The 27972-nt window shown below is 38.0% G+C and overlaps 1 protein-coding gene across 1 annotated transcript in view; it reads left to right on the top strand.

The window, feature by feature from the left end:
* MYO3A (myosin IIIA) overlaps positions 1-27972 on the top strand; it is a 119370-nt gene that overhangs the window by 51906 nt on the left and 39492 nt on the right. Inside the window, exons 10-19 of the mRNA XM_010007024.1 lie at positions 11217-11316; positions 13001-13117; positions 13369-13473; positions 13559-13642; positions 14373-14575; positions 16875-16973; positions 17077-17191; positions 20488-20614; positions 21603-21813; positions 23522-23669. Coding sequence (XP_010005326.1) covers positions 11217-11316; positions 13001-13117; positions 13369-13473; positions 13559-13642; positions 14373-14575; positions 16875-16973; positions 17077-17191; positions 20488-20614; positions 21603-21813; positions 23522-23669 — 1309 coding nt within the window. The remainder of the gene's footprint in view (positions 1-11216; positions 11317-13000; positions 13118-13368; positions 13474-13558; positions 13643-14372; positions 14576-16874; positions 16974-17076; positions 17192-20487; positions 20615-21602; positions 21814-23521; positions 23670-27972) is intronic.

The following is a 27972-nucleotide window of genomic DNA, read 5'->3' on the forward strand; positions in this document are numbered from 1 at the left end:
AAGAGAGGGGGCATAATTATTCACCCATGGGATGAAACAGTCTTTAGATTCTCCTGTGACTCAAGATGCAGATTAGGAACCCAGCTTTTAGAAAGCTAAGGGTAGGTGAAATTAATTTTTGTCATTTTCTTACATTTGCAAGGTCATCTAATGTTTAGTTTAAGCAAATATGTGAAAAATAACTACTCAGGTTCCCACAAGAATTAGATGCTACTGACTGAAAGAAGTGAGAGTGGTACCAGACCTTGTTTTGCAGGCTTGAAATATTATGCCTTATTGAGTAGATATTTTCTTTCTTCCACTAATAGTTTGCAATATAAATTCTGCATAGATCATTTAGCACCCAATGGCTTTTATTTAAAACAACTGAATTTAAAAAAACCCATCCCATACACTGAAGTAATGTATCAGATATGAAATGTAGTAGCAGATTAATATTGATGTACTACTGGTGTGACTTCTCCTGTGCTTCAAGGTAAAGGATGACAATTTTCTTTTTTAATGGAACATCAGATTCAAAAGACCTTTTGGCATTATCATTGGTATGGAAAATGTTTACCTCATTTAATTTTGCACATATTTATAATAACAATATATACAGGGGTGAACAGTATTTTCTCTCTTTTAGCATTTCAGTACGAACCTGTGCACTGGGCTTAGATTTAAACCTCAGACTGGATTTGTATGTTCAATCTATATGGTGCAGACTTGACATTTGCTTATTTCAGAAAGATTCTGGAATTGAATTAAATCTATTGGATGTTGGTGCTGAGCACTAAAACAGCAATGTGCTCCAGAGTTTTAAAAGTATTTATTTATTTATTTATAAAAATAGATAAATTATATGTGGTAAAGTAAGTTCAAAACACTAAATAATATTATAACACTTGTGAAAATGGTCCTTTCAAAGCCTAAATCATTTTTGAAAATCAAGGTTCTAAGTCAGTTAAGTATTGTGAGCTTTTTAATCATGTTTGTTTTCTATCAGGTCCTTTAAAAAAAAACAACAACCTTTCATTTTTTCATGTAAATGTAAATGCTGCATAAAGCAAAAGAACTTTCTTTTCCTATACAATACAAACATAAAGAAGGTTGTCCAATTTGCATGTGCATAGAGGAGTCAAATAGCACAGGAACAGGACAATTTATTGGCACTTTGTCCTCTTTAGACTGCTCTTTATTAACTGATCACTCTTCATATGAACCAGACTTTAAGGGATTGTATTACCTATGCTTTTACAGTTGATCAAGTGCAATCTCTACATCAGTTTTCCCAAAGGAAGATGGAATTTTCTCTCTGAAAATAATAGTGATCTATTATCTGAATTGTGTGCTCAAAAATTACTTATTTAACTAAGGGTGTAATTTAAATAGCATGGTTAAAGTAGCAGCTTGGTTTGGTGTGTAATGTCTATATTTCAGTTTAGCAGTTTAAATACTAAAATGTGGGCTGATACTGATTTAAATCTCATGTGGATTGATTTAACCAAGTCTTTTCATACCTGATACCAGTGCAGGTCGTATGAAAGACTGCAAATAAAAATAACATTTTACAATCACTGTACATATAATCACTTCAGCTTTAATACATTTATTGACTACACTTCCTGGAAGATTGTATTTCATAGCAGTGCATGCATAAATAGATTAGCATTCTCCTAGAAATATTAAGAATATCCATCTTAATATCTACTGCTATGTCTGTACAAGCAAGAAAAACAGACATTCTTTTCCAGCAGTTGAAATCGTAGTAAAGTATGTACATCATTTAACTTCAGAAGAAATCAGAATTCCAGGCCTGTAAAGGACATTAGTACAGAATGGCATTTGTTTATTCTGCTAAATGATAAAAAGATTACACATAGATTTTTTAATTCAATAGTCAGACTTTTAAAAAAGTCTTTAACTACTAATCATATGTATCTTCTGACCTTCAGTCTGCACAGAGCAAATGGTGTCAAAAGAAGTGTGTACAGAAGTACTTTGTTAATCTGATCCAGAGTCAAGACATAGGCTATGTAGTGACAAGTCACCTGGAAGAGTCTAATCTTAAAATCTCCTCACTTTCTTTTCTTGGTTATCCTCTTCTAGGACTGTTTTTCAGTGGTATATTAGGGCCTTATTGTGGAATTCCTGAACTTTCACCAATTGCTGTCAACTTTTCCTTGCAAAGCTCCCTCCAGATGCTCTCAGTCCATAATTTGAAGGCTTAGTTCTCCTGTTTGCTGTTGCTGGGAGGCAGGTAGTTTAAGGGATTAAAGAACCCTCCTTTCATCCCGGGAAGAAATCCTCCTGCCTGTGTCATCTTGTATAAAAGGGCATAACCGTATAACCTCAAGAAATCTGGTAACACTGACTCAAAGCTGAAAGTAAGGAATCCAGCAATATTCTCAGTGTGTGTTTCCTCTCCTCTTGAAATCATACTTCATTAATAATTTTTATTTTTTTTCAAAAGTGTAAAATGGAAGTTAATACCTGAGGTCTGGCCACTGGGTCTTCATGTCTGCACTATTCTTCTGTTCATGCCATAATATCAAATCACCTTCTTTGCCCAGTGTGCTGGTGTGTAATTTTGCTCTGATTGCCTTCTGCAGTGGTAGTTTTGTTGCAGTTGTGATCTTGTAGTCCTGTTTGCTGTGTGTGCAGTTGGTAAAGTTAATAGAATCATAGCATGTCTTGGGTTGGAAGGGACCTCCAAAGGTAATCCATCTAGTCCAACAATACAACACCAACAATTGTCCCTATGCAGGGACATCTCACACTAGAAGAGATTGCTCAGAGCCACATCAAGCCTGACCTTGGATGTCTCCAGGAATGGGGCCCCAACCACCTCTCCAGGCAACCTGTTCCAGTGATCCACCACCCTCATATTAAATAACTTTTTCCTAATGTACAACCTAAATCTACCCTTCTCTAGCTTGAAACCACTACCCCTTGTCCTATCATTATATGCCCTCATGAACAGCTCTTCCCCAGCCTTCTTATAGGATCATTTCATGTATTGGAAGGTTGTTATAAAGTCCCACCGGAGTCTTTATCTTCTCCAGGCTGAACAAACCCAGCTCCCTCAGCCTGTCTTCATAAGAGAGGTGTTCCAGCCCTCTGATAATTTTCCTTGCCCTCCTCTGGTCACACTCCGACAAGTCCTCCACATCCTTTTTGTGTTGGGGGCTGCCAAGCTGGACACAGGTGAGGTCTCACCAGGGCAGAGTAGAGGGGCAGAATCACCTATCTTGATCTGCTGGCGACACTTTTTTTGATACAGCCCAGGATGTGGTTGGCCTCTGGGCTGCAATTGCATGTCCAGCTTTTGATACACTTGTACCCCCAGGTCTTTTTCCACAGGGCTGCTCTCTGGCATGACTTCCCCCAGGCTGTATTCATATCTCCAGTTGCCCTGGCCCAAGTGCAGGACCTGCCCTTGGCCTTGTTGAACCTCATGAGGTTCACCTGGGCCCACTTCTCCAGCTTGTCCAGGTCCTCTGGATGACATCCCATCCCTCTGGCAGTTCAGAAAGAAGAAATTGTATTAGTTTATGTCACATTCTCAGAGATTTTTGCAAAAGCCCAGGTCATCAGGTCTAGGCTTTGTGTACCATATCTGCTCAGGAAGGGTGTCTGATGTCTAGGCACAAAGTGGAGCCACCCTACAGTCACTCCCATTAGCACCATTGTTCCTGAGGTATTTTCCAACATTTACGAATCACTGAGTCATTAGGGCGTTGCAGTGAGCCCTCTGTACCTTTTCATTATTGCTATTCTAGTAAAGAAGAACCTGGCTTTAGTTCTTTGTGCTGTATCCTTTCCAAACACCTAGCAAGAGAAACAGAGCCCATCAACCTCCTGAGTAACCAGAGACATCTCAACTTATGCTGGTAGAACTTCAAACAACAATATGCTATAGAGCTGCTCCAGACTGAAGGTGATGGGAGATAGTATGTGGTTTTCGGTAACTTCTGAACAGAGTCTTATAGCACAAACATGTCTTGTGCTACTCAAGGCTCAAAAGAGCACTAGTCATAGAATCTATCATTTAGGTTGAAAAAGACTGTTAAGATGACCAAATCCAACCAGTAATACCGCACGGCAAGTCCACTACTAAACCATGTTCCTAAACACCACATCTACACTTATTTTAAATGCCTCCAGGGATGGTGATTCAACCACCTCCCTGGGCAACCTATTCCAGTGTTTGACAACCCTTTCAGTAGAGAAGTTTTTCCTAATATCCAATCTAAACATCTATGAGCTTAATTAGATTCCACATTTTTACATTAAGCAACTGTAATACATGTTTCTTTAAAGTCATCACCTCCTTATGCTAAAAAAAATTAAATAAGTTTGCAACTTAGCCTTTCCTAGCTCAGATCTCACATTGGAGAAATTACTATGGGAGAAGCCTGAGAAAATGTCCCTCGATAGATTAATAATTTCCCATAGTATCTTGACTGAAACATCTCTAAAATAATATTTTCGGAATGATGAAGTAAGTTATGGCAGATAAACTCATGTTAAGGAGGGCGTGAAGATGGCCAAGTTGCATAGCAAGTGTACTTATTTTGTGGGTTCATTGTTTAGCATTTGGGTTCCCATTGAAATGTGAATTCCTTGTGAGTGGAGTCAGTTTTGTGACAAGGGTCTTGGGCTTCTGCAGGAGTTGACTTATCATGGCTGCAGCAAGAAAAGCCTATTTAATTGTGCAGCTTTATAAGGTGACAACCCCTCTTTTTGGAGGGGTTAATGATTACTAGTCACCTTGTTACTTCTTTTCCCTCAGTCTTTTCAAAATGATGAAATTTCACCAAGTAGAAATAATTCTATTACATCCTCATAGTATGATCTTGAGGTTTTATACAAATAAACTTCATCCCATATCTGTTACTCCAGTCCATAGGACCAGCTAGCTCTTTAAATACACTATTTCAATTGTTTTCAGTGCTGACAGTGACACAGAAATCATGGTAATGGGATTTATTGCACAATACTTAATGAAAATAAGAAAAATTCTCTAATGAAGAAACAGTAGCCTTATTTGAGAAACAGTAGCCTTATTTGAGTCTTATCATTCACCTTTGGATACTGCTTAAGTTCCCCCTCATTTTTAGCCCACCCCTCAATCACATACTTCCGTTCTTGTAAGTCATGTTATAGCTGCTAAAATGTATAATTAGTGATGAAAATAATTATTAGGAATGAGTGCTGCAGCATGCACCCAAAACTGTTCTAAAAATACACTCCTTGCTAGGCCAAATGAGGAGAAAAGCTGCATTGTAAAGTTTTACTTTGCTACAGAAATAGCTGTCTTTGAAATGGCCTTCAGAACTGTCGCATCTACACCTGACAGGCAGGCTTGTTAGACTTTCATCTTGAGTTATTTGGCTGCCTACATCTTGACTGCTCTTACAGTAATCTCTACAGAAATATGCAATTATTAGTACAAGTATTTCCTGGGAATTATGACTCATTCCAAAATGAGCTGTGTATGCGAGGAATATTCACTGCACCTAGATTTCAGCAACTGACTCTAATCCCTTGTCTTTACATGCCCTCTAAATAAATATGGGAAAGAGACCCATTCTATGCAAAGTGATTCAGAGCAAGGGTTGTGAGTGAACTCCTAAGAGTTTGTCCTTCTGTATTGGCCATGTAGGGGTAGCACTGAATTCCAGTGACAGGGTGCAAAAGAGTTGCCTTATTTAACTATCAGGAAAGTTCAGGGAGGTTAGTTCATGTTAAGTTCATGTACAACATGCTTAAAGGTGGCTATCAGTGTATTCAGCTCTAATTAAAAGCAGTGAGTACCATATCGTTTCCTTCAATGACTTTCCCTGATTGTGCAGACTTGAGTCACTTATCTTCTGGTAACTCTCTCATTCTGTGTTGCTGTGACTCATCCTGCCAGTGGAAAGCAGCTGACAGCAATCCTTTAAGCTCAACTCTGCAGGGCAGGCTATAGCAGAAAGTAGGACATCACTACACTAGCTTGACAAAGGCAATATGAGAAGCAGAGTAAGATAGCCCATGCAGAATCCAGTGCTGACGTGGTCAAGGTTTCCTTATGTATCAGAGGAGAGCTTAAAACTGAGCCTTTGGAGTTCCAGACTAATTCTTGAGCACAACAAGCCACTTCTTCCTCTCCTGTAACTCAGTGTGGGATTTCTCGTACCAACAAGTACTGCATATTCATTCCCACATTGAAGACGCTTCCCTGCAGGATGGCTATGCTGAGAACTGCTCTCAGGCTGTAGGAGCAATAAAGAGTTTCTGGTGACACAGGCCCTAGAATAAAAAGATCTCCAGTCCTACAGGCTTCTAGCTAGTATGTACCTTTATAGCAGAATAGTCTCCTTCCATACAACACAATGGGCAATAGCAATGCCTGAATGGAGAATGGTTTACTTGCTGAAGAAAAACTGGTGAAAGGAGTTCCTCCTGCACCTAGGACTCCCTGGGAGTAATGCTCTGCAACTGCAATTTTACTGTTCTGTCAGTCCACATGCTCAGCAGCTCGTTTCTCCTGAAGGTGGGTACCTCACCAGGCGTTGCTCACTTTTGAAGCTTTCCCTTCCTCTTCTCAGTGTGGTTCTCGGCGCAGAGTAAGGGCCTGATGCATGAGTGCAATAAAAAAATTAATCCAGATAAGTCCTTTTAGAAATCTCTTGTTTTCTCCATTAAGAGCGCATATTTTCCCCTGAAATTTGTCAGACGATACAGCCATTTCATGAGCCTATTATGAAGGACCAGTAATCTGCAGGGCCCGGCAGGGCATGCAGTTTTTGCAGGGCATGATCAACCAACACAGACTTCAGCAAACAGATTGTGCAGGACAGACGTGACCCTGCTGGCCGGGCATGGGCCACCTCTGAATCAAAAGCCCTGTAGCTCTGCTGGGCACCCTGCTCTCAGCAACACTGCAAAAGCTTGAGCACAGCTCCCTGAGACTACAGCTGGTGCTGTGCAATCCTTCAAACATAGAAGGAGCGCAGGTTTGTCTGCAAAAGATGGTGCAGACACAGCTGGACTCTATCACTAGGCTTTTCTCAATTCAGGTACAGATTTTGTATAGGTAAAAGACTAAAGTTTCATTTGTGCATATTTAACCAGATATATCTGTTGAAGACAATTTTTTTATTTTAAGTGTAAATTAATACTGCTCTGTATAGCCTCCAGTGAAACAGAATCATCAGCAATGACAGAACTTGTACACGTTTCTCCATGCTACTGCTTTTCTGTTTGTCTGTTTTAATGCTGTTTGTAACTGCTGGGAGGTGTACAGCTGTTCCCACCTTCACCTTACAGAAAACTTGGTTATTTTTAATTTCTTTACACCCAGACTAAGGCCATCCTCTTTCCTGTCACTTCTTAGTCTGTAGATGATTCTCCAGCCAGTTTAGGCAAAGTTCAACTGGGGATCATGAGTCACACTTCCCATTTAATGATATTTTTGGAACTATCAGAAATCTTTCAAATACATTTTGACAATCTGAGGAAGAAAAAGCTGCAATTGCCACATTTTGATTTAACTGAGTTTTGAAAGATAAGTGGGGGGTTGTGAAGGAACATGCACAGAAACAATGCTGCCTTGCCTCATTTTCTTGTCCATACTGGGCTGATGTTTCTGGTCGTTAGCTGCTTGAATTGCTTATTGAGCATGGCTGTAAGATCTAATGCCTTCAACAAATAATTTCTGAACAGAAGAGAGAAAGATGGTTATTTCAGTTCACAATGTTATGTGCATGACGATAATGAAATTTCAGCATTGATGTCAACAGCACTGATGTGGGGGGTTTTTTAAGTGGCTGGACTATTAGAAAGTGAAGCAGTATAACTGCCCTTGAGGGGTCTGTGCCCTTTGACAGAAAGCAGAAAAATATTGTGCTCTGCAAATCTGCCACTCTGCAGTACTCTTGAGAATGGAGAACATAATCTGGTTTAACAAGCACTAGTGTTCTTACAGTGTCAGCTGAAGAGGATTACAGAAGAATCAATTTTATGTAATTAAACTTCCCTGGCATAGAGATTGTTTCCTAAAAGAAAAAAATAATAATAGAGAAAGGAAAGTAACCATGACAGGAGCATTCCCCTCCCTTCCTGCAAGGTATTTTTTTGACTTCCTACATTACATGATAAATGGTAGTTGGAACAAAACTTGGGAAATACCAATGTCTCACCTAATATGTGTAGCATTAAAAAAAAAAAAAAAAAAGAAAAAAAGAAAAAAAAGAAGGTGTATTAAATGTGTTACCATTCCACCAGAAATAGAAAGTGTAACTTGACAGATGTCCTGTTTTGGGTTTTCCTTCAGCAATGGAAAAAATAGAATGGCAGTGCTTGATGTAGTCCTGCAGTTCCCGCTTCTTTCCCTCACGTGCGTGTTGCTAGGTCTTCCTCAGAGACATACTGGTATTGGGTGCATCCTCTGGACACAAAATGGCCTTTTTGCAGGAATAAAGGAAAACTTGTTTCAGCTGTCCAAATTTAGATTTTCAAATGAAGCTGTTAAAATTTAGGTATAAATAGGCATGTGGGTTATAGAAGGGAGAGATTTCTGTTGAGAGGGTGGGATTTTCTTGCACTTCTGGTTTTGAATGCAGTAGTATCCTTTAACTAGAAAGTGCAAATCAAGCAGCAGATTTTGCAAGGCTGAAGAGTTAATTTAAATGTTAATATTGCCACATCCTTTTAAGGATAACCTGGGAGTAAATACAATGAAAATTTGCTTCAGTGTTATTGCAAGGACAGTACTACCAGGACAGCTCTCACGGTACAAATAGGATGCAAAAAAGAAGGGAAGAAGAGGTTTGATCTAGGAGATGTGTAATTGCTTTACACAAGACCCATCCCTTTTGATGCTGCTTGCTTGTGTTCCTATGTGTTTTCTGCTTCAACATATTTAAACACATACCAAATGACAGGCAAGTTATGGACTGAGTACAGCAAAAGCTGCCTTTGTTCCCCCACACAGACATACTTTTTCTTGCATCTCTTTCTGTTTGTACTGCTCATGTTGGAATAAGCCCATGTGCATGTTCTGTGTTGCATGGCAGTATGAAGGGTCTGGTATTGTGCTATGCAGTATTCATGTTGCTTTTCACATGTGAAATTCATCCTCACCATCATCCTTAAAACTGTATCTACAAGCAGTCTTTGGCCTCTGGTAAATACTGAAGGAAAGAAAACATTTGGAAGAGGATTGCTTTCCCATGCAACTCCCCAGTTCTAATGAAAGCTTGAGAGTAGTTTGCAAAATACGCGGTGCAAAAACAACAAGACTTGGTCTCTTTCTTCCATCAGAGCAATGTGGAATCTGTTGATCTGTACTGTTCATGTGATTCCAGCTCACTTGGCCTCCACATGGGGTACTGGGTTGCAGTACTGGTGCAGAGACCATCCAACTATGCTGGCTCCTGCAATGAAGTCTTGTGTGTTTGTGTCTTGATTATTAAAGTTGCAGAATTAGTCAGCTGTGGGTGTGAAACTCCTACCTTAGCACTATGGATACTGGAAAGACTACAATGGTAGCTGGCACCTGCCTAAGGGAGGAAGAAATTGCTCCATTACTGGCATGTTGGTGGTGACAAGCCATTCTGCCACCATTGGGGAATGATCATTAGAGGCAAGAGAGCTGAAAAAAGTGCTAGGTGAAGCACTCGTGCCTGTGGTTCTATCATTCATATCTTGATTGCAGTCACACTTTGGGAGACCATTATTTGCCCATTTCTTCCAGCCTCTTTTCAGACCGGCAACTGCTAACTGATGCCAATTGGTTGCCTACTTAACTTTCTGCACCTGCATCCCACATCAGTGCACAGCCTTCATGACCTGATAGCACCCATGGAGTAGGTGGTATTCGTGGAGTGGATACAGCCCAGTAAACTCTGCAGTAAATCCTACTGTGGGAGTTCAGAAGACTTAGCTTGTCCCATCAGCATGATGCTCATTCTCTCTAGCTTTCTGTCTTGGTGCAGCTGCCTTCTTTTGCCCATCTGCTGGTCACTGTATATTCAAGTTTTTGCCTGGGTAGAAAACACTTATCTGCTTTTACTCGTGCCATATGTCCAAGTGTCAAAATTAAATACAGGATGTTCCTGGTCATTTCTGGAATCAAGGTAAAGAGTGTGTTTCACACAAAATAGTTTCTCTGCTGTCTTAAGTTTACCAAGGTATATGTTCCATGTGTTTGAGAGGCACCTTCCTACCTGTAGTGTCAAGGGGAGTGAGGTCATATCAGGAGATCTGATTTACTTGGTGGTCTTTCTGTGCATGTGTTGTATTGCACATCTGATCTTGATTGAGTTTGTGAGCTCTGCTGTGACTTATCCAGTTTCCCTTTCCCTGATTTTTCCCCATCTCATAAAGCTAATATAACTAATGTGAATTGTAACCTTGCATTTTCTTCTGCTTTTGCTTTGTTTAGCAATGCCTTTACTCTTGGATAGAGAATGATCCAAGTCTCTGGGAATTTTCTTGCTCATTTCTGTAAGACTGCATAAAGTTTTCTTGTTTGATTAAAACAGAAAAGAAATTTCTCTTTAAGACAAATTTAATTAAAGTTTCACGCTGATAAGAAAAATATTTGAAATTTTGTTTCTTTATTTTGTTGTTGGTTGTTTTTTTTTCCTGGAGAATCTGAGAAAATTTTTCATCAGGATATATTACACATATCCCAGTGGTTCTGTAGCACTTTGCTCTGCAATGATGGCTGACCATCTCAGCCAGGCTTTAGAGAATTGTCATTACTAAGTTAGAAGTACTTCCACCCTGAATACTTTATCTGCATAATCTTTGCCACACTATTTCATCATACACCCCTGGTTTTGTTCCAGCCATTATTTTTAACTATTTGGGTAATTTTTCCTTCTTACAGGTAGATGCCAGAGTTTGACTGCTCTGTGTTTTATAAATATATTCTTCTTTTACTGCACTGCATAGCTCCAGTCCTGAAGCTGATGTAGGGGTGTGATGAGGAAGGGATCTGTACACTGAAAAAGTTCTTCATGGTATCAGTTGTGGGATCAAACCATAGATTTTGAATTGCAAGTTCAGGTGTGCTGTATTAAAAAATTATATCCTGTCCTCTTATTCAAACATTCATGTTTTAATTCAGAACAATGGAAAGCTGAAACATTTTGGCTGAATTGCCTTCAAGATCATTACAAATGCAAGATGTGCTCTGTGTTTCCTTCATAAGGAAATTGCATGTCTTTCTTTCCTAGATTTGAACGCATTCATACAAAGAAAGGGAACTACAGTAAGTCACTTGTTTCAAACCAGGAAGAGGTAGATGATTTAGCAACCTTGGAGGTACTGGATGAGGTAAGAACATACCTGTTCACTTTTTCTTGAAGAGAGGTAATCGTGTATTATAACACACTGGTGTGGTGTTAATTTCCAAGTTCAACTATGTAATCACATTTCATTGTGTAAATGTACCATGGCATTTTACCAGTTTATGTCAAATATTTTAATTAAGGTTTTCTGTGTCAGGAATTATTCCAAATCAATGCTAAAACACCCTCTGCAGTTAAAGCCTCAGACTGAGCAGTATTTTAGCATTGTTTACTTAACAGGGTTTATACTGCTTGATTTTATTACAGCTAAATATCTAGTTTGTAATATGTTAACCTGAAATTGGTCCAGGTCCAAGAAAAGCACCTTTTCCCCTGTTGCTTAGACTTCTATAATTGTCTTAAAATAGCTTACCATACTCTCCTAGGCTGGATTCCCAGTGACTTACTTTGGTGTTGAGATGCATTGAGATCCATTATTGTCAGATGAGGCTCTGACCAACCAGTGTCTTTTGGTGAACTTTTAACAAAATTCTTAATACAAATCTCACTGGTTTTTCAGACTTTGAAAATTAATCTGCTTGGGGCAGGGGAACATGCATAAGGGAGGAGGGAAATCTGTTCTGTTTATACTTTAAAACCTGAAAGAGTTAGGCCACGACACATTATCTGTGAGTCTTAGAGGCCATCAGTGTTTGTAAACAACGTGTCATTCTTCCTCTACCTGTCTATAATTCACATCCTACTATCTTTAAAACTTCTGTGATATATTGTTTCATCAGTCCAGGATACTAAATGTCACTCTTGAGCTGGTATACCTCTTGGATAAAGTAAGTTAATGTTCAGTTAATACTAATCCAGGCTTTGTCTACTGCACAAAGCTCAGATGTAAGCATATTTACCTTCCAGTATTTTGGCTATCAATGCAAAAATAATTTCAAAAAGGGCAGAACTTCACCTAAATTATTCTGTAATATAACTGTGGTTATGACCAAAATCAAAGTATGATTTAAAACTAGAAAGGGAAGAATTTATCAAGACAGTAGAAAACCAAGATTTTCTCCTTATGCTTTCCTGTGAAGGAAATGTAACCTCTTCCAACTGTTGAGAATTCAGGTTTTAAGTGCATTAAACAGAAAGCAATGGACAAAACCTAATAGATGGACGAGGAGGGAAAGCAGTTGTTTCTGTAGTCCTCTCTTACCTCTCATTCTGTTCCATTGAAAACAGGGCCTAAATACTTTCACATGTACCACAGAATAGTCTAAAAGCTGGTTGCATTTCTTCTGCCAGATTTATGTCCTGTTTTGTTTGGAAACCTAAGCAGGCACCTTGCATACCCAGCTTTTTGTGAAGAAGTTGAGGGAAATTATGTCAAGAAATAGGGTATGTCACTGATGGACCTTTCTGTGGTGTTTAAAATGAAGACAGGACTGTCTCATGGAAACCTTTGATTAGTTGAATTAAAGCAGAATTTAGTAACTCATTTTTCTACAGCCCCTTGGGGATCTGTAAGTATATATTGTTCCAAGTGAGTTTGGACACAAGAAATCAGGATTGCCAGTGTGTTTAAAAGTGTTAATCACTTTAGGGCATGATCAGTCGTATTCCTGACTATTAATACCTTCCCTCTTTATCCTCACTATAAATAATGTATACATTTTCCTAATATTCTTTTTCCCTCATGTGATTCAATGTTCTTTCTCCCTCAGAATACAGTAACGGAGCAGTTGCAGAAGAGTTATGCCAAGGATCAGATCTATACATATGTTGGGGACATTCTCATTGCTGTCAATCCATTTCGGAACATAGATATTTATTCTTCACAGGTGTGAAAACCTAGGTTTGGTTCTTTTAAACTAGTAGTGATTTCCAATAAAATATCACTCTTTGTGTTCAGCATAAAGTAAGACTATTCTTGAGATTTACTTTACTTCACTGTGCAAAACAGGATTATCAATACTGTTGTCCCTTCAAGTTCATGTTGTATAATAATCTGAAAATAAAACTAAACTTTGATAAGATAGTACAAAAAAAAATTAAGGGACACTGATAATATTTTCATTTTTCTTAAACTTAGCATTCCAAACTCTATATTGGAGCCAAAAGGACTGCCAACCCTCCTCATATTTTTGCTGTTGCTGATATAGGTTATCAGTCCATGGTGACATACAACTCTGATCAGGTAAAGATGGGGTGTCTTAATTATATCCTTTGTGAGACTGAGATATAATGTGGTGAGCTCAGACTCCTGCTCTTGTTCTCTGCAGTGCATCGTTATTTCTGGAGAAAGTGGAGCTGGCAAGACACAAAGTGCCCATCTGCTGGTTCAACAGCTCACTGTCCTGGGCAAGGTGTGTTTCAAAGGGGCTGCCTCAGAAAGGCTTCACTGTCTTGGGCCAGATTGACTGTGCCTATGTACCTGGTATTGGTAGGGGAACACGACATTTTCCAAAGAACTTCCATAAGGTCAGATTGGAACATGATGCTTATGGTGGGAAATATTTTGGGGATCCAACAAAGAAGTACCCACTGCCATGAAGGCTGTGACTTATTCAGTCTGTTGTTTTAACAGAGCATCTTCAAATCACCCAAACTGCACTAAGTAAAATCCTTTTCTAGTTTTTGACCTCCTTCCACAACCAGATTGCTGTCAGTGGGACATGGTCATTCTGGGAAGTGACCACTGTAACTGCCTAAATGAAATGCCACTTTTTCATGTCCCAAGTGAGATGCAAGCAAACTGATCTGTTGGTGTGGTACAGCACAGCAGTAAGCAGGTGCTAACAGGGATTATAAAAACAGGCTGGCCACCTCCAAGTGCTGGACCACAGAAATTGATTAGTTCTGATGTTGTCATTATCATTCTGTGTGCTATCTCTTCCAGCCAGCCATTAGTTCAGCAGATTCCTACATTGCTGTTCTGGCCGATTTCATTGTATATACATTCCTTTCTTCCCATATGATTCGCATGGAAATGGCTGGTGATGTCACACTTCCTAATACCAACTAGAAGAGGAAAAAAACACTTAATGTATTTGAATGATTATTGATAATTTAAAGCAATATCTTTTTCGTATCTAGGCTAATAACAGGACTCTACAGGAGAAGATCCTCCAAGTGAATAACCTTGTAGAAGCATTTGGAAATGCAGGCACTATCATCAATGATAACTCAAGCAGGTTTGGGAAATACTTGGAAATGAAATTCACTTGTGGTGGCACTGTAGTAGGAGCTCAGATTTCAGAGTATCTGCTTGAAAAATCCAGAGTTGTCCACCAGGCAGTGTAAGTATAAAAATAATACTTGACCTAATCTGGGGTTTACAGAGCAAGCCTACAATACAGGAAATTATCGTGGGACAAAACACAAAGATTAATAAACTACTGGGTTAATTTCTTGTAAATAATGTAATAATAGCTTATAAATCTGTAAACTATCTGGACACAACTTTTTTTTTTTTTTTTTTTTTAATTGCCTCCTGGATTAGTTACATTTCATAAAAATGTATATGTGATAATATAAAGTGTATGAGAATGCATTAAGTATTAAAAACTTTCTGATAGTTCAGTTATAAATTTCTTTGTGGACTTTTGAAGTAAGTTTTTTGTATTGGGTAAAGTCTATCTGTTCAATTTAATTCCTCTACAGTTCCTCTAGTATTGTAGCTTTTGTTTGCAAAGTGCTTGTTTTCCATTTTAGAGTATCTAGTAGGATTTGGTTATAAAAGGTTATGGACCAATGTAGTACAGATCCATCTCTGTCATGTGTGTATGTCATAATATGAAATGGCAGAAAAATTAAGTGTCAGTTCCAATTAATTTAAATCACTGAAATGTATTTTCTATCCTAATATTTAAAACTCATCCAGATAAAAAGTATTTTGACAACTCTATTTCTGCCATAACAGTGGGAAAAACAGAGTTTAAGACGAGGAATGTTTTCACTGAGTTAAATTTTCCCCCTTGCTGATCTCACTCACTTTTGCTCTTTTTGTAGTTCCACATAACCTTGTTGCCTATTGTAGATCTGTGACATGAGGATCATCTAAGTATTCCTTGGAGGGTTTCAAGAAACAATTTGAAGTTAGAGTCAATTTTATGAAATAGTGGTTTATTTCCCAGTCAAACATAAAGCACAACAACTCCTTTTTCAAAATAAAATCAGCTTTTTGCTTAAAAATACCACTTTTTCATAATTTTTCATAGGTTTTTTTCTGTGCTGTCAGTTCCTAGTTATATTTAGACACATGCTGAGACAGGAAGTCAGCAAAACTTTTACATGCTTCACATGCTGCTTAGGTAGATGTTTAGATTTCTGTGTTCACAAGGAAAATGCCAGCAAAGTGTTTAGCATTAGAGCAGAGCCACTGTAAGAGGCTAAATTTAGAGGCATGAACTTCCAAGAACACCTGAAGCTGTTTGTGCTGAGCATGCTCTCCTCTTCACCGAGGTCTGTATGTGGCTGGTCCATACAGCCATGCCAGGGCAGAGAACTGGCATTCAGGTGCCTGCACTGCAAGAGCAGTTTTTTTATACTCTTCTAAGAGAACGTGACTCCCGAACTCAAATGGAGAGCTAGGAATACTTTTTGCAGAAAACCAGTGAACGTTTACCCAGAAAATGGGAGATCCAAGTTCCAGACCCACTTCAAGCCAAGATCTTTTGAACTTACAGGTTCTCCTACCTTTCCAAGAGACTACACAAACCATCAGGACACAGTGAGGTTTCACAGAACATAAAAAGCATGGCTGTACAACCTCATGGTTAAGACACCGATGGAGAACATAAGGGATGTGCTCCTGTTCTTAAATTGAGCTTGTTTTTTGCTACTGACTGTCCACAGTAAAATGTGCAAACTAAGTTGGCACTGGACTCTGATCTAAGCACTCCCTTGAAGAGAGTTCACTGGGCTCTCCTGAGGCATGTAATGGTGTTCCTGAGACACACCTCACCTCATGCAGAAACCAGGGGTTTGAAGACAAATCCTTTTTGCTGTTCCATAGTGACTGACTTGGCCATCTGAGGGTTCAGCGGTGGCTGCAAATTTCTACCGAAGCATCTAGTTCTTCCTCATAAGGTGCATAGTAACTTTGAATGTGCAAAGAAACCTGTCTTGGATTTGGGCACCTAACTTTAAGGCAAAGTATTTCAAGTCAGAAAGCCCTTAGCAGAATGTCTGCTAAGTGCTTTCTTGTTTCAGGGCTAAAACACACAGCAAATACACTGGATTCAGTGAATCAGGAGTATAGACTTCTCCTATGGTCAGAAGAATTTTTGAAAGAACTGGAGGTTAAGCAGCCCATTTAATGTGGGTGTGTGAGTGACTTGCAGGATCTCACCCAGCATCTCCCAGTTGCATCAAAGGTGGAGCTACTGCCCTGGCAGCTTCCAAACAAACACGCTATGGCACAGAAAGGTTGTTCATTTCACAGGAACTTGTGTAATGAAGCTCCTTTCAGGGTCCTCTGTCAGTTTGAATGAGCCTTGCCTGATATTAAAATAACATTTAGTAATAGCATGTATGTCATCAGTTAATGTAATGTAGTTGCATTACTAAACAATTTTGTTGTTTTTATTGTTTCAGAGGAGAGAAAAATTTCCATATTTTTTATTATATTTATGCTGGTCTGGCAGAAAAGAAAAAACTGGCACATTATAAACTGCCAGAGTATAGACCTCCCAGGTAATGGAGTTTGTTTCTACATAAATTGATTACTAAGAAATGTGATGTTGTTGGATTCTCAACCTCATTTACATTCTAACTCTGTATCCATCAACTCTTTCAGATATCTGCAAAACGATCATTTCAGAATAGTGCAAGATTTCATGAACAATAGCTTTTATAAGTCTCAGTTTGAATTAATTGAACAGTGCTTCAAAGTCATAGGTTTTACACTGGAGGTGAGTGCTGATAACTCTTTTTTTTTGTGTGAAATTTTTTTGCTACCTTCATCAGGAAAAACTTACATAAAGCATTCAAATACTCTCCTTTGTTATTTTCTTCCTTTCACAGTACTGTGTTTATGTTTTAGAATATTGCATGGTCAACTTACTGTTATATTACCACATTTATATTATTAAGGTTTCAAGGCACTGATACACTAATAAAATTGTATTAGTCAACAAGAATTCCAATGAGTGAACACAGCACAGCTGAGTAATTGGGGAAAAAAAGGGGTTTTGCAAACTAAATGCATAGAAAATGTTTTTTAAACTATTTAATAGCCTATAATTTTAGGCCTGCGAATGTGAGCCTCATCTCTGTTTTAAGATGAAGTCCATAGTGAGAGTTCTAAAAATTCATTTATTTTCTCTGAGTTTTGATGAACTCAATACATTTCCACAACTCCAGGGGCAAAGTTGAATGAAGTTTTTACATCCCTTTGGAGTGAATCTCATTACTAAACATTAACTGAACCCATTCTTTCTTTATGTTCTCATATCATTGCTCTGCTGTCCATTAAACCCCTCTCCTCAGACTGTCTTTGATATAATTAAAATAAAAACAGGCTTCTGGATTTAAAAAGTAGGATGCAAGGGAAGGAAACCCCATCCTGAACCCTAGTTCTCTCTTTTTAGGAGAAGTGGTGCATCACAGCTGTAGTTGACCAGTGACCTTATTTATCACAAATGATAGTAGTGATGATCCATGCAGACTCTGTGAAATACAGCACTAGTGATGCAGAATGGATGTTGTGTTTTAATTTCTCTGACAAAACAGCATATTGTAAGGAACTTTTCACAAAAAGTTACTCACTTCAGTTGAATGCTTCTGGTTTCCCTCAATGTAAATATTTGAATAGCTAATAGAACATATTTATTCACCTGTTCTATTCCTCCATACTTATTTTCCATTTAATCATAGTAGCAGTAGAGTTCTCCTCTACATGCTTATTCACAACTGCACTTTCTAATATCACACCTGCAATATTACACATTTTTTCACTCCTGTACTTTCACCTTTCCAGAAGCAGGGTGGAAGTTATGCACAGTTCAGCACTGATAGCTCTTTTATTGCAGTGCCAGAGACCTTGAAAAGTCCTCATTTAGCTGCAAGTCTGTTTTTGTTTCTAATTCTTTTGTTCACTTGGATGGATGGAAACAAAAATCCTGATCATCCAAAAGAGAAGACCTTCCTTACACATTGAAGATCCAGTCAGAATGAGGTCACTGGCTGCATTGCAGTTCTAGCATGGACCTTCAGTTGATTAACTCAGCAAGCCATCATGAGCTGAATCTGTGAAGAATTATCTACCTGTTGAACCCCCACAGCTTCAGAAGCAGATTGAGTACTACAGGCAATCTAACTGTGGTTCCATGTGAGCCCCATCCATGTTAGCCTGTCCTACATTCTCCACAGGGTGAATTAGTCTGTCTGAGGCTGTTCTGGCTAGAGTGAATGAACATAGAAGTCCTCTTCCTCCACAGGGGTTCTGATGTAAGATACATGTGCAGAAACAATTTATTCACAGTAACAAAAAGATCCTGTAAGACAATTAGTTCCTTTTCTGTGTTCACTTTTTAGTAATGCAGCTGTGACATTCATCCCAGTACACAGAGGAGGTTCTATATAAGCATGTTCCGTGTCTTCTTAGCAGAAAACCTAGGACAGAGTATCTTCTCCACTGCAGTTAAAACTGAGACCTAAACAAGGCTTTAGTTCTTTGAAATTAGTTTTAAACTGACTGGCAGGCTTTAATATTAACCACTGTCAGTTCTCCCTGTCTTAAAGTCACACTGTTTTGTTTCAGGCTGCCTGGCAAAAATAATAGGAAAGGATTGCCTGAGGTGAAGAGTAATAGTGCTGTATGAGACAAATCAAGTCAGATTTCAAACATACTGGAAAAGGGCACAAAAATGTCAGCACCTATACTACTGTACAGCATAATGGCAGAAATTAAGCTGTCCATTTATTTACATTTCGTCTGTGTCCCTTAGCTTAAAATTAAAATGATTGCTTGAAATATAGGTAAACTGTGCCCCAATTATCCTGAGAATATTTTTCTCGATTAAGTTTATCTAGTTTTTCTTGCTGTCACTGCAATAATTAATCTATTAACTGCTAGATTAACTTCTGAAAGTGTTGAAAACAAGATCAAGTATTCTAGAGCAATTAAGGACTTTATCTGAGTAAATGATGCCTGACATGGAACCAGCAAATATTGAAGAGTAGAGATAAAGTCCATCTTACAAAATCAAATTTGCAAATTTACAAAACTGCTTCTTAAGAAAACTTATAAAACTTCTACTTACAAAATATACTTTTGCTGTGTGCCTCAGTATATAATGTATCACAGAATCCTAGCTTAAAGCATAGTCTACTTTACAACAACATCTTAGCATTTATGAGTAGAAAATACTCAGATATTATCAAGTATACTGATAAACATTCACAGTTCAACTCTGAGTCAAACCTGATATGAAAGCATTATTTCATTAATTGCAAATATTATGTTATTTGTTATACATAAGTATTTAAAATAATTTACTCTACATACCCCTTCAATGTCAAGACTAAAGTTAGTCCTTTCTCAAGGCAGAATCCCTCTTCAGAACCTACTAAAAATTTTGAAATTTAAATATGTGTAAGTAAAGTCTGTACCGAGGTGCTTTGGTGAGTACATGATTCCTATGTGATATTTTGAAGCATAAAATCCTTTTCAAATCAGACATGTGAGGTCTCATTCTTCTGCCAGTGAAACTTTTTCTGATGATGTTGGCGGGAGCTTCTGTAGATCTATTATTTGAAGTGCCTTTGTTTCCATGATCCAAGAAACACAGATTTTTTTGAAATTTTTGTTGATGTAGTTATTACATTTTTAGATACAGTTATACCTGCAGACACAGTGTAGTGTGGCTGTAAATAACCTCTGAATTCCTTCTGTGTAAGAGGACTGCACTCACCACTGTTTTGTGCTTCCCTTACCCTGTGTCAATCCTGTCTTGGTAGGAAAGTATAGAACAGAGATTAGGCTGTAGTTTATCTTGTCCACCTTGGGTGTGAAACGAAATATTCTTGGAAAACTATACTGAAAAAAGTATTCATAATAAAATAGTGGGCATGTGGTGGACAAGAGAGAGGCACTGATTGTTCCAGACTTAGGGAACAGCACACATGCCTGCCCATCACACAAACCGAAGTGTCAAATCATCTGTCTGGCTATTAAGTGTTGCACCTTTTTAAATATACTTTGCAGGAACTTGGAAGCGTGTACAGTATCCTGGCTGCCATTTTAAATGTGGGTAACATTGAATTTTCTGCAGTGGTATCTGAACACATGATTGACAAAAGCAACATTTCCAACCCAGTAGCCCTTGAGAATTGTGAGTGTTTTTTCTTGATTTAAGATTGCTTTCATTTAGTACTTTGACAGAATATTTATTTTATTGCAAGAGAATGATCAGTGAAAACTGTATTTATGTCGAAATTTTGCAAGACTAATTAACTGCTGAAGATAGATTAATTCCAAGCCCACCTGAATTCAAATGAAAAAAGAAAAAAATCTACATGTTAGGCATCTTATTTGACTAACCAGTTCACTGGCATTCAGGAAACACAACTAATACTGCAGATGCCTGAAAAGAAATTAAGAGGATTTTTTCCAAGGTTATTTGAACATTTGATGGAGAACCTCAGGGACACTTTGCATATGTTTTTCCCCAGTTTGTTTCTCAGATACTCATTACTTGCTTCTTGCATGTGCCTGTTGAAATATGGCTCACTAATGTTCTGGAAGAGAGACCTTTTATTATAGGCTACAGGGAGGCAGAGGAGGGAAGTAGGCAAAGATTTTCAAGGAAGTTACTGCTCTTTCTCAGTAATTACAGCTGGAGTGATACTTAAGTCTTCTTTATATCTTCTTTCACATTTTCCTGCCATAGATTGAAAAATGTTGTGCAACTGGGAAAGAAGCATCCCTTTCGGAGCAGAAGGAAGACAGCAATGAATTATATGGCTGGGTTATAACTGAAGGGGATATTCACACCTCACATACCACTGACATTTTCAGCTGGATTCCCTAGCATTTCTCCATAAACAGTTTGAGGAAATAGCCTACTTGATAAAACAATTTAGATCCTAAAGGCATCTGCATTGAATCACTTACTCATTGACTGCAGTGGAAGCCAGGAAGGCTGGTGACTAAATTAGATACTGACAGCTGCTTGGTGTGAACACCCTCATTTGTCATAGTTCAAGACTTTTATTTGCCCCTTATTCATAATATGTTTCACTTGCAGCCTTGGTTACAAAAATGCTTATTTTTCCTTCCAAAATCTGCCTCTGAGCTGTTTCTGTGCCCTTCCTTCCTAGGTGCATCCTTGCTGTGTATTCAGGCAGATGAACTGCAAGAGGCCCTCACCTCTCACTGTGTAGTGACTCGAGGAGAGACAATTATTCGTCCCAACACTGTGGAAAAAGCCACTGATGTCAGAGATGCCATGGCCAAAGCTCTGTACGGGCGCCTCTTCAGCTGGATAGTCAATCGCATCAACACTTTACTCAAGCCTGACAAGCATTTAAGGTAAAAGAAGCTGTTCCAGAATTTTGAGAGATTTTCTGTGGAAATATTAACTTCTACTAGTGTTTTCATCTGCTTTTTCTCTGCTACCTCTTTGTTTGTGACCACATTAAAAAGGTTTTATCCTATTGATAGTATGCAGTGAAAATACAGTAGATAGGGATAGCATAGGTGTTATATTTTTCTGTTTGACCTTCACTCATTTAACCACTTAAAAAATAAATGCTAACTACATTTTCCTTCATACTATTTCTCCTGATAGGCAGAGTCAGCTCGTGACATGGGTGGGTGAAATTCCACTCTTACTTGCACCCATGCTGTTGCTGTTGTTATGAGCATGGTTTCATACCTGTATGAGAGTAGTTTCCAAACACATTTACTGAGGTTAATATCTACCCTACCCTTACAGGGTGACATTATGAACATACAGAAAACATATTGGGAATGAAGATAGAGTAAGATTAAGGTTACAGCAGAGCAGCAATACACAGATCTTTAATCAATAAGTGACAGGATGAAACTGAATACTTAGTGTGTTGGTGAGGAGGGAGAAAGTTTGACCTGAAATGTTTACTCTAGAAAAAAAAAACACACCAGAAATCTGCTTTGGCTTTCTGGTGGCAAAATAATTTGTATTTGCTAGTTTTTCATAATTAGCTCTGTGAAGGAATGGGGCAGACAAGTTTCAACAGCCTGTTCACAAAAAAAAAACTCATTTCCAGACAGATAGACTAGTCACCAAATTAAATTAAAAATTGATAAATACCTTTGATCCCTTAATAATGAAATGCTTCCATTTTTGAGACACCCCTCTCAAAGAGGTTCAAGTACTATTCATGAGCATCTTGAGGCTAGATCTTCAAATCTGATTTCCGATATGTTTTATAGGAGAGGAAAAAAAGGGTGATTACAGATAGCCCCTCAAAGGGGTTTTATAGCTGGAATGTGTTCTGTTGTTAATTTACCTAGGACAAAAAGATAATGTCAACTTAAGTCTGATATAAAATTAGATCCTCTTAATTTTTTTTTTAGCAAATAAATAGAAATATTACAGCTTTATTCCAGTTGCAGAAATGATCACATATCTCTCAGAATGCCTTAGCTAAAATTTCAAACTGAACTTTTCGCCAGTAGTACTTCTCTGGAACTTGATAGGTAATTTAAATTCATATCAGACTCCAATATTGAGGTAGATATTTAGATCCATGAAAGGTCTAGCTCTTCATTCTATTGATTTGCAGTTTAAAATAAACAGTTTTAATTTTATGAATAAATAATATTAAGGAATTGTATTTAATTACAGCAATCTGTAATTTCATTATTTTGGTGAGTAAAGCCTGATTTATTACAAGAGAAACAAAAAGAATTCCATAGTCTTCCTGTACTGTAGTCAGGTTTTTTACAATAGAATAATAACTAGCAAATGTTAGTTTGAAAATACAATTTCAAATCCTCTCTAGACTTATCAATTGATTTGATTATTACGTGATTGAGTGTGTCTGGTCTGCAAATACAGTCATCTTTTGATCTATGTGCATTCATTGTATTTCAAACAAAATTTGATTATTTTAAGAGAAAGCTGGCTTAGCAAAAATTATTCTGTTTAACTGGCATACAGACTTGGCCCATTATTTCTTTTTGTGAAGTAATAATGAAGCTAATCACTGTAAAATAAAAATACAACAACAGAAAGTGTATTTAATATTTGCAGTGGAAACGATGATGGTTTGAACATTGGAATTCTTGATATCTTTGGCTTTGAGAACTTCAAAAAAAATTCTTTTGAGCAACTCTGTATCAACATTGCCAATGAACAAATTCAGTTCTACTTCAATCAACATGTCTTTGCCTGGGAACAGGTATGTGTTGATTATTTTGACAAAGCTTTAATATTGCTGAACATATAAAGCCTTGTCTCAAGAAACTACACTGTTCCTTTTCCATAATAGGTTGTAAATTGTGAATTAAAACAAATATTTCCTGAGTATGTATTATGTGAAGCAGTGCTTGCTATTTGCAAGTAAAATGCCTACATAAAATGCATTAAACTTGAAATGTACAGTATCTAAGCAACATAACACACTGATGATCTGTTTGATGCTAATGCAGTGTTGTTTTCTTGAGAAATAACGAGTGGTGTAATGTGTGATTCTACAAAAAAAAAAAAAAGTGATAACGTAATTTTTAAAGTGCAGTGTTCATAATAGCTTACTAATAAGCTTAATGAACACTGAAATTCCATTATTAAAAACTAAAAATCTTGCAATATTGTTCTTATTCAGAAACTGGATTATCAAAGCTAAATAATAATGGATTTAATTTAAATAATTTGATGTAAAAGAGAGAAAAGGAATAAAATTGTATTATAAAAGTTTATGACATTGGAGCAAGAGAAATCTCAAAAAAGGATCATCTCAACTTTTTTAATAATTCCATGAGATTAAATTAACCATCTTTCAATTATTATTCAGTATTGTTGCTTGAAGAAATACCACACCTGGGGAAAAAAATATTAATCTTGTTGAAAATAGAAGTATTCCAGAATTCTGTATGAGCAGAACAGTCATTCAAATTTTAGGTGAAATAACACATTCTCCATTTTATTGAAATTATTTGGTTTGTGATACATAGATTAAAATCTTCCCGAATACTGATTTTATTTATTAGTAGCAAAAGAATATTTTGCCACTTCTAATGACTGCTTGCTGTAAGGATGAGACATATGCAGGTTTGGAATGTGTCTGTGTATGCAGGTGTGCACATGCATGTGTCAGTCTACAGGTGTATACGATGGACTTTTTTTATCACAGAATCTTAGGGGTTGGAAGGGAGCTTGAAAGATCATCTAGTCCAACCCCCCAGAGCAGAGTCACCCAGAGCACATCACACAGGAACGTGTCCAGGCAGGTTTTGAATGTCTCCAGTGAAGGAGACTCCACAACCTCTCTGGGCAGCCTGTTCCAGTGCTCTGTCACTCTCACAGTAAAGAAGTTTTTTCTGCTGTTTACATGGAACCTCCCGTGTTCCAGTTTGCACCCACTGCCCCTTGTCCTGTCACTGGACATCACTGAAAAAAGCCTGGCTCCGTCCTCCTGACACTCACCATTAATGTATTTGTAAACATTGATGAGGTCACCCCTCAGTCTCCTTTTCTCCAAGCTAAAGAGACCCAGCTCCCTCAGCCTTTCCTCATCAGGGAGATGTTCCACTCCCTTCATCATCTTTGTGGCTCTGTCCTGGACTCTTTCAAGCAGGTCCCTGTCCTTTTTATATGGCTCGATGTTTTATCCTATTTCAAATTATTTCTGGAAATACTGTCTTGCAGTCTTAGGTTTTGTAGCTGTTTTTATAGATTTATATGGGACATTTTCAATCACAAGTATTTCCTTGTCTTTAATACCTTCTAAAATTCAGAGAGAAATTAGACTGAACTGCTATAATTACTTAGGCGCCTTATTTCCGAAGTACATAAATTCACACCATGGACTTGTGTACATCCACTTTGCTCAAATGTTCCCTAACTTGATCGTCCTCCACTGAGAGTAAGTCTTCCTTGCTCTAGACTTTCCCTCTCATGTCAGACACCTGGGATTATCAGTCAAGACTGAGGCAAAGGCAGCACTGAGCATCTCAGCATCATCCATGCTGTCCATGCCTCTTTAGCAACAGAACCACATTTTCCTTAGTTGCCTTTTTGCTACTGATGGACCTGCCTTGGTTTTCCTAACCCTATCCCTGTACAACCAAAATTATCTTAATATTCCTTCCCTTTTTAAATTAGACATGGGTTCTGTTCAGTGTAATCTGCCTTTACTTGTTTCTAGATATCCTAATATGGAATATTTTGGCCACACCTGTAATAATGCAGAGGTTTGTGATGTCACCATCTAGTAGGAACAGTTTGTTCTCCTGCACACACCCCTCTGCAGAGAGATCTGGGTGGCTATTTTGCTAGTCAAGAGATGAGAGAAAAAATGAACCTCTGATTTTGGCAACGTACAGTTTGCTCATTTCTCCTTGTATGAAAGTAGCATGACAATTACAGACCTTATGGAAGGGGAAGGTTATTTTCATTTACAGAACCTCTACGTATGTCAGTTTTACCCACTCACACTCATTCTTTCTTAGATGTCATTGACACCCACATAGAAAGCATCGAGATGTGATCAAGTAGTCTGATCAAGCCAGGATCATTTGTGAGCAACACAGAATAAGGGACACCAACTAGCAGGTCTTCATGTCTCTTGGGTTCTTCTTGCTCTGTTTTTGGAGAAATATCTTACACTCTTTAGCAATCAGCAGTTCTTAGGGTGCAGTTCTTTGCCTCAGAACCTTACTTATTTCAGCCTCTGTAATCTTTAGGCAAGGTCAGTATCTGGCTTTGCTTGTTTGGAATATATAAAGCATTATGCCTACAGTCTGTTTCTTTGGTGCCTGTGGTGTCCTGTAACCTTGCCATCATCCTCCTGTTGTCAGATTTAGAGGATATTCCACTCAATAGCCGGGTGCACTATGTTTTTATGTGAGTCCAGGCCTGATCATGATGTAAATGGCACTTCCCTCAATTTTAGCACTATGAATGGATGTTCTTAATTCAAACCATAGTCCCTTCTTCCAAGACTTTCTTCTGGTGCTTATATGCAGATTGCCATTAATATTTCATTTATATCAGTGAACAAGTGTTCACATCCTGTGTGTAGGTGATTGAGTAAGATGTCTCTTGTAATTTATGTGACACCACTACATCAGATTATATCAGGCTTCATTATGTTATGTTGTAGTAGTCTCCAAAGACATGGCAGTGCAGAATGAGCTATGTAGATTAAGTTCATGCAAGTGTGGATGTAAATCCCCGCACTTTCAGAACCAGGAAATGACAAATGTAGTATTCTGCATTACAACCCATTGGCACTGGATGATTTGCAGTATGATTCATAGTTGCATCACTTTTCACTTACCTATTATGTGGTGGTTCCAATTTTCTATCACACCAACAGTCATCAGGAAAGCAGGTGGCTTCAAAAGCATAGAATCATAGAATCATAAAATCATTAATCTTTTCTGTTCACTGTAAGGACTCCTGTGTTAGCACCAGTAATGTACTTTAATTGTAAATATAGGCCCTCCCTGCAGACAAAATAGAGAAAAGTATTTGCAGGAAAATATAAAATAGAATTCCTAAATTTTCTGTACATGGAAAAAAAAAGAAAATATTTTCAAAACCATTTAACTGAAATTAAAAGGTCAGCACATCACTGTTCTTGTTTATGATAGAAAGTATCACTTACATAAAAGCCATACAATAGGATGACCCTTGCCCTTCACTGTTGTGGCTGCCTGGCTTTACACACCTGTGTTTGTGTCTTTAATGCTAAAATACATGAGTTTAGAAGGCAGATGCCAACAGTTACTGAGACCTTTGTGTTGACTTTTCATTATCTCAAGACGACTGTCAGGCTGATGGAGCTACCCAGCTGCTGAGGACCCAGACTAGTCTATCTCTGCACAGCCCTATGAATGCCAGAAGGCATGTGGGATTGCTCTGTGCTATCTCAGAAATCTCTTAACATGACACTACATTGCACCCAGTAGGCCTAACCAAAGAAGACTAGGAAATGTAATTTGTTTCATGCTTCCCCTCAGAGAAGAAAAAAATTCTTGGGTATATTATATCTTTATTTCTTTCCCTGATTTGCCCCCTTCAATGCCATGTCATGTGTTATTAGATAAAATTTGTCATGTCTAGTGGAAAGTCAAGACCTAAGTCGGTTAATTGTAGTCTAGTTCTGAATTAATAAGTAGTGATTATATAAGTTGGGAAGGTGAATCATTTCTTGGCAACTTCAGCTACGAAGTCAAATAGCAAATGAACTCATAAGGCTAAATTGTACTTTCAGAGTTGAAGGTGACGTTTTTAGCAGTCAGTGGTTTCTTTTCTGTATCTGAATCTGAAAAGTGTTCAATTTTGCTTTCCTTAGAAGTGGGGCCTACAACAATATTGCCTCAGGAGTAACAGGAGTAGTAGGGAGTACAGAGTGTCTGTTAGAGCAGAGTCTGTCTGCTAGGGTGGAGAAATCAAGTAAAAATTAATGGACTTTCTTGTTGATTTACTGTTTGCATTTAAGAACAAAGGCTTTTAATCCTGAATTTCATTTTCTTTCC

The sequence above is a fragment of the Chaetura pelagica genome, unplaced genomic scaffold, assembly GCF_000747805.2.
Source record: "Chaetura pelagica isolate M959 unplaced genomic scaffold, ChaPel_1.0 scaffold17, whole genome shotgun sequence".
In the NCBI taxonomy this organism is placed as follows: Eukaryota; Metazoa; Chordata; class Aves; order Apodiformes; family Apodidae; genus Chaetura; species Chaetura pelagica.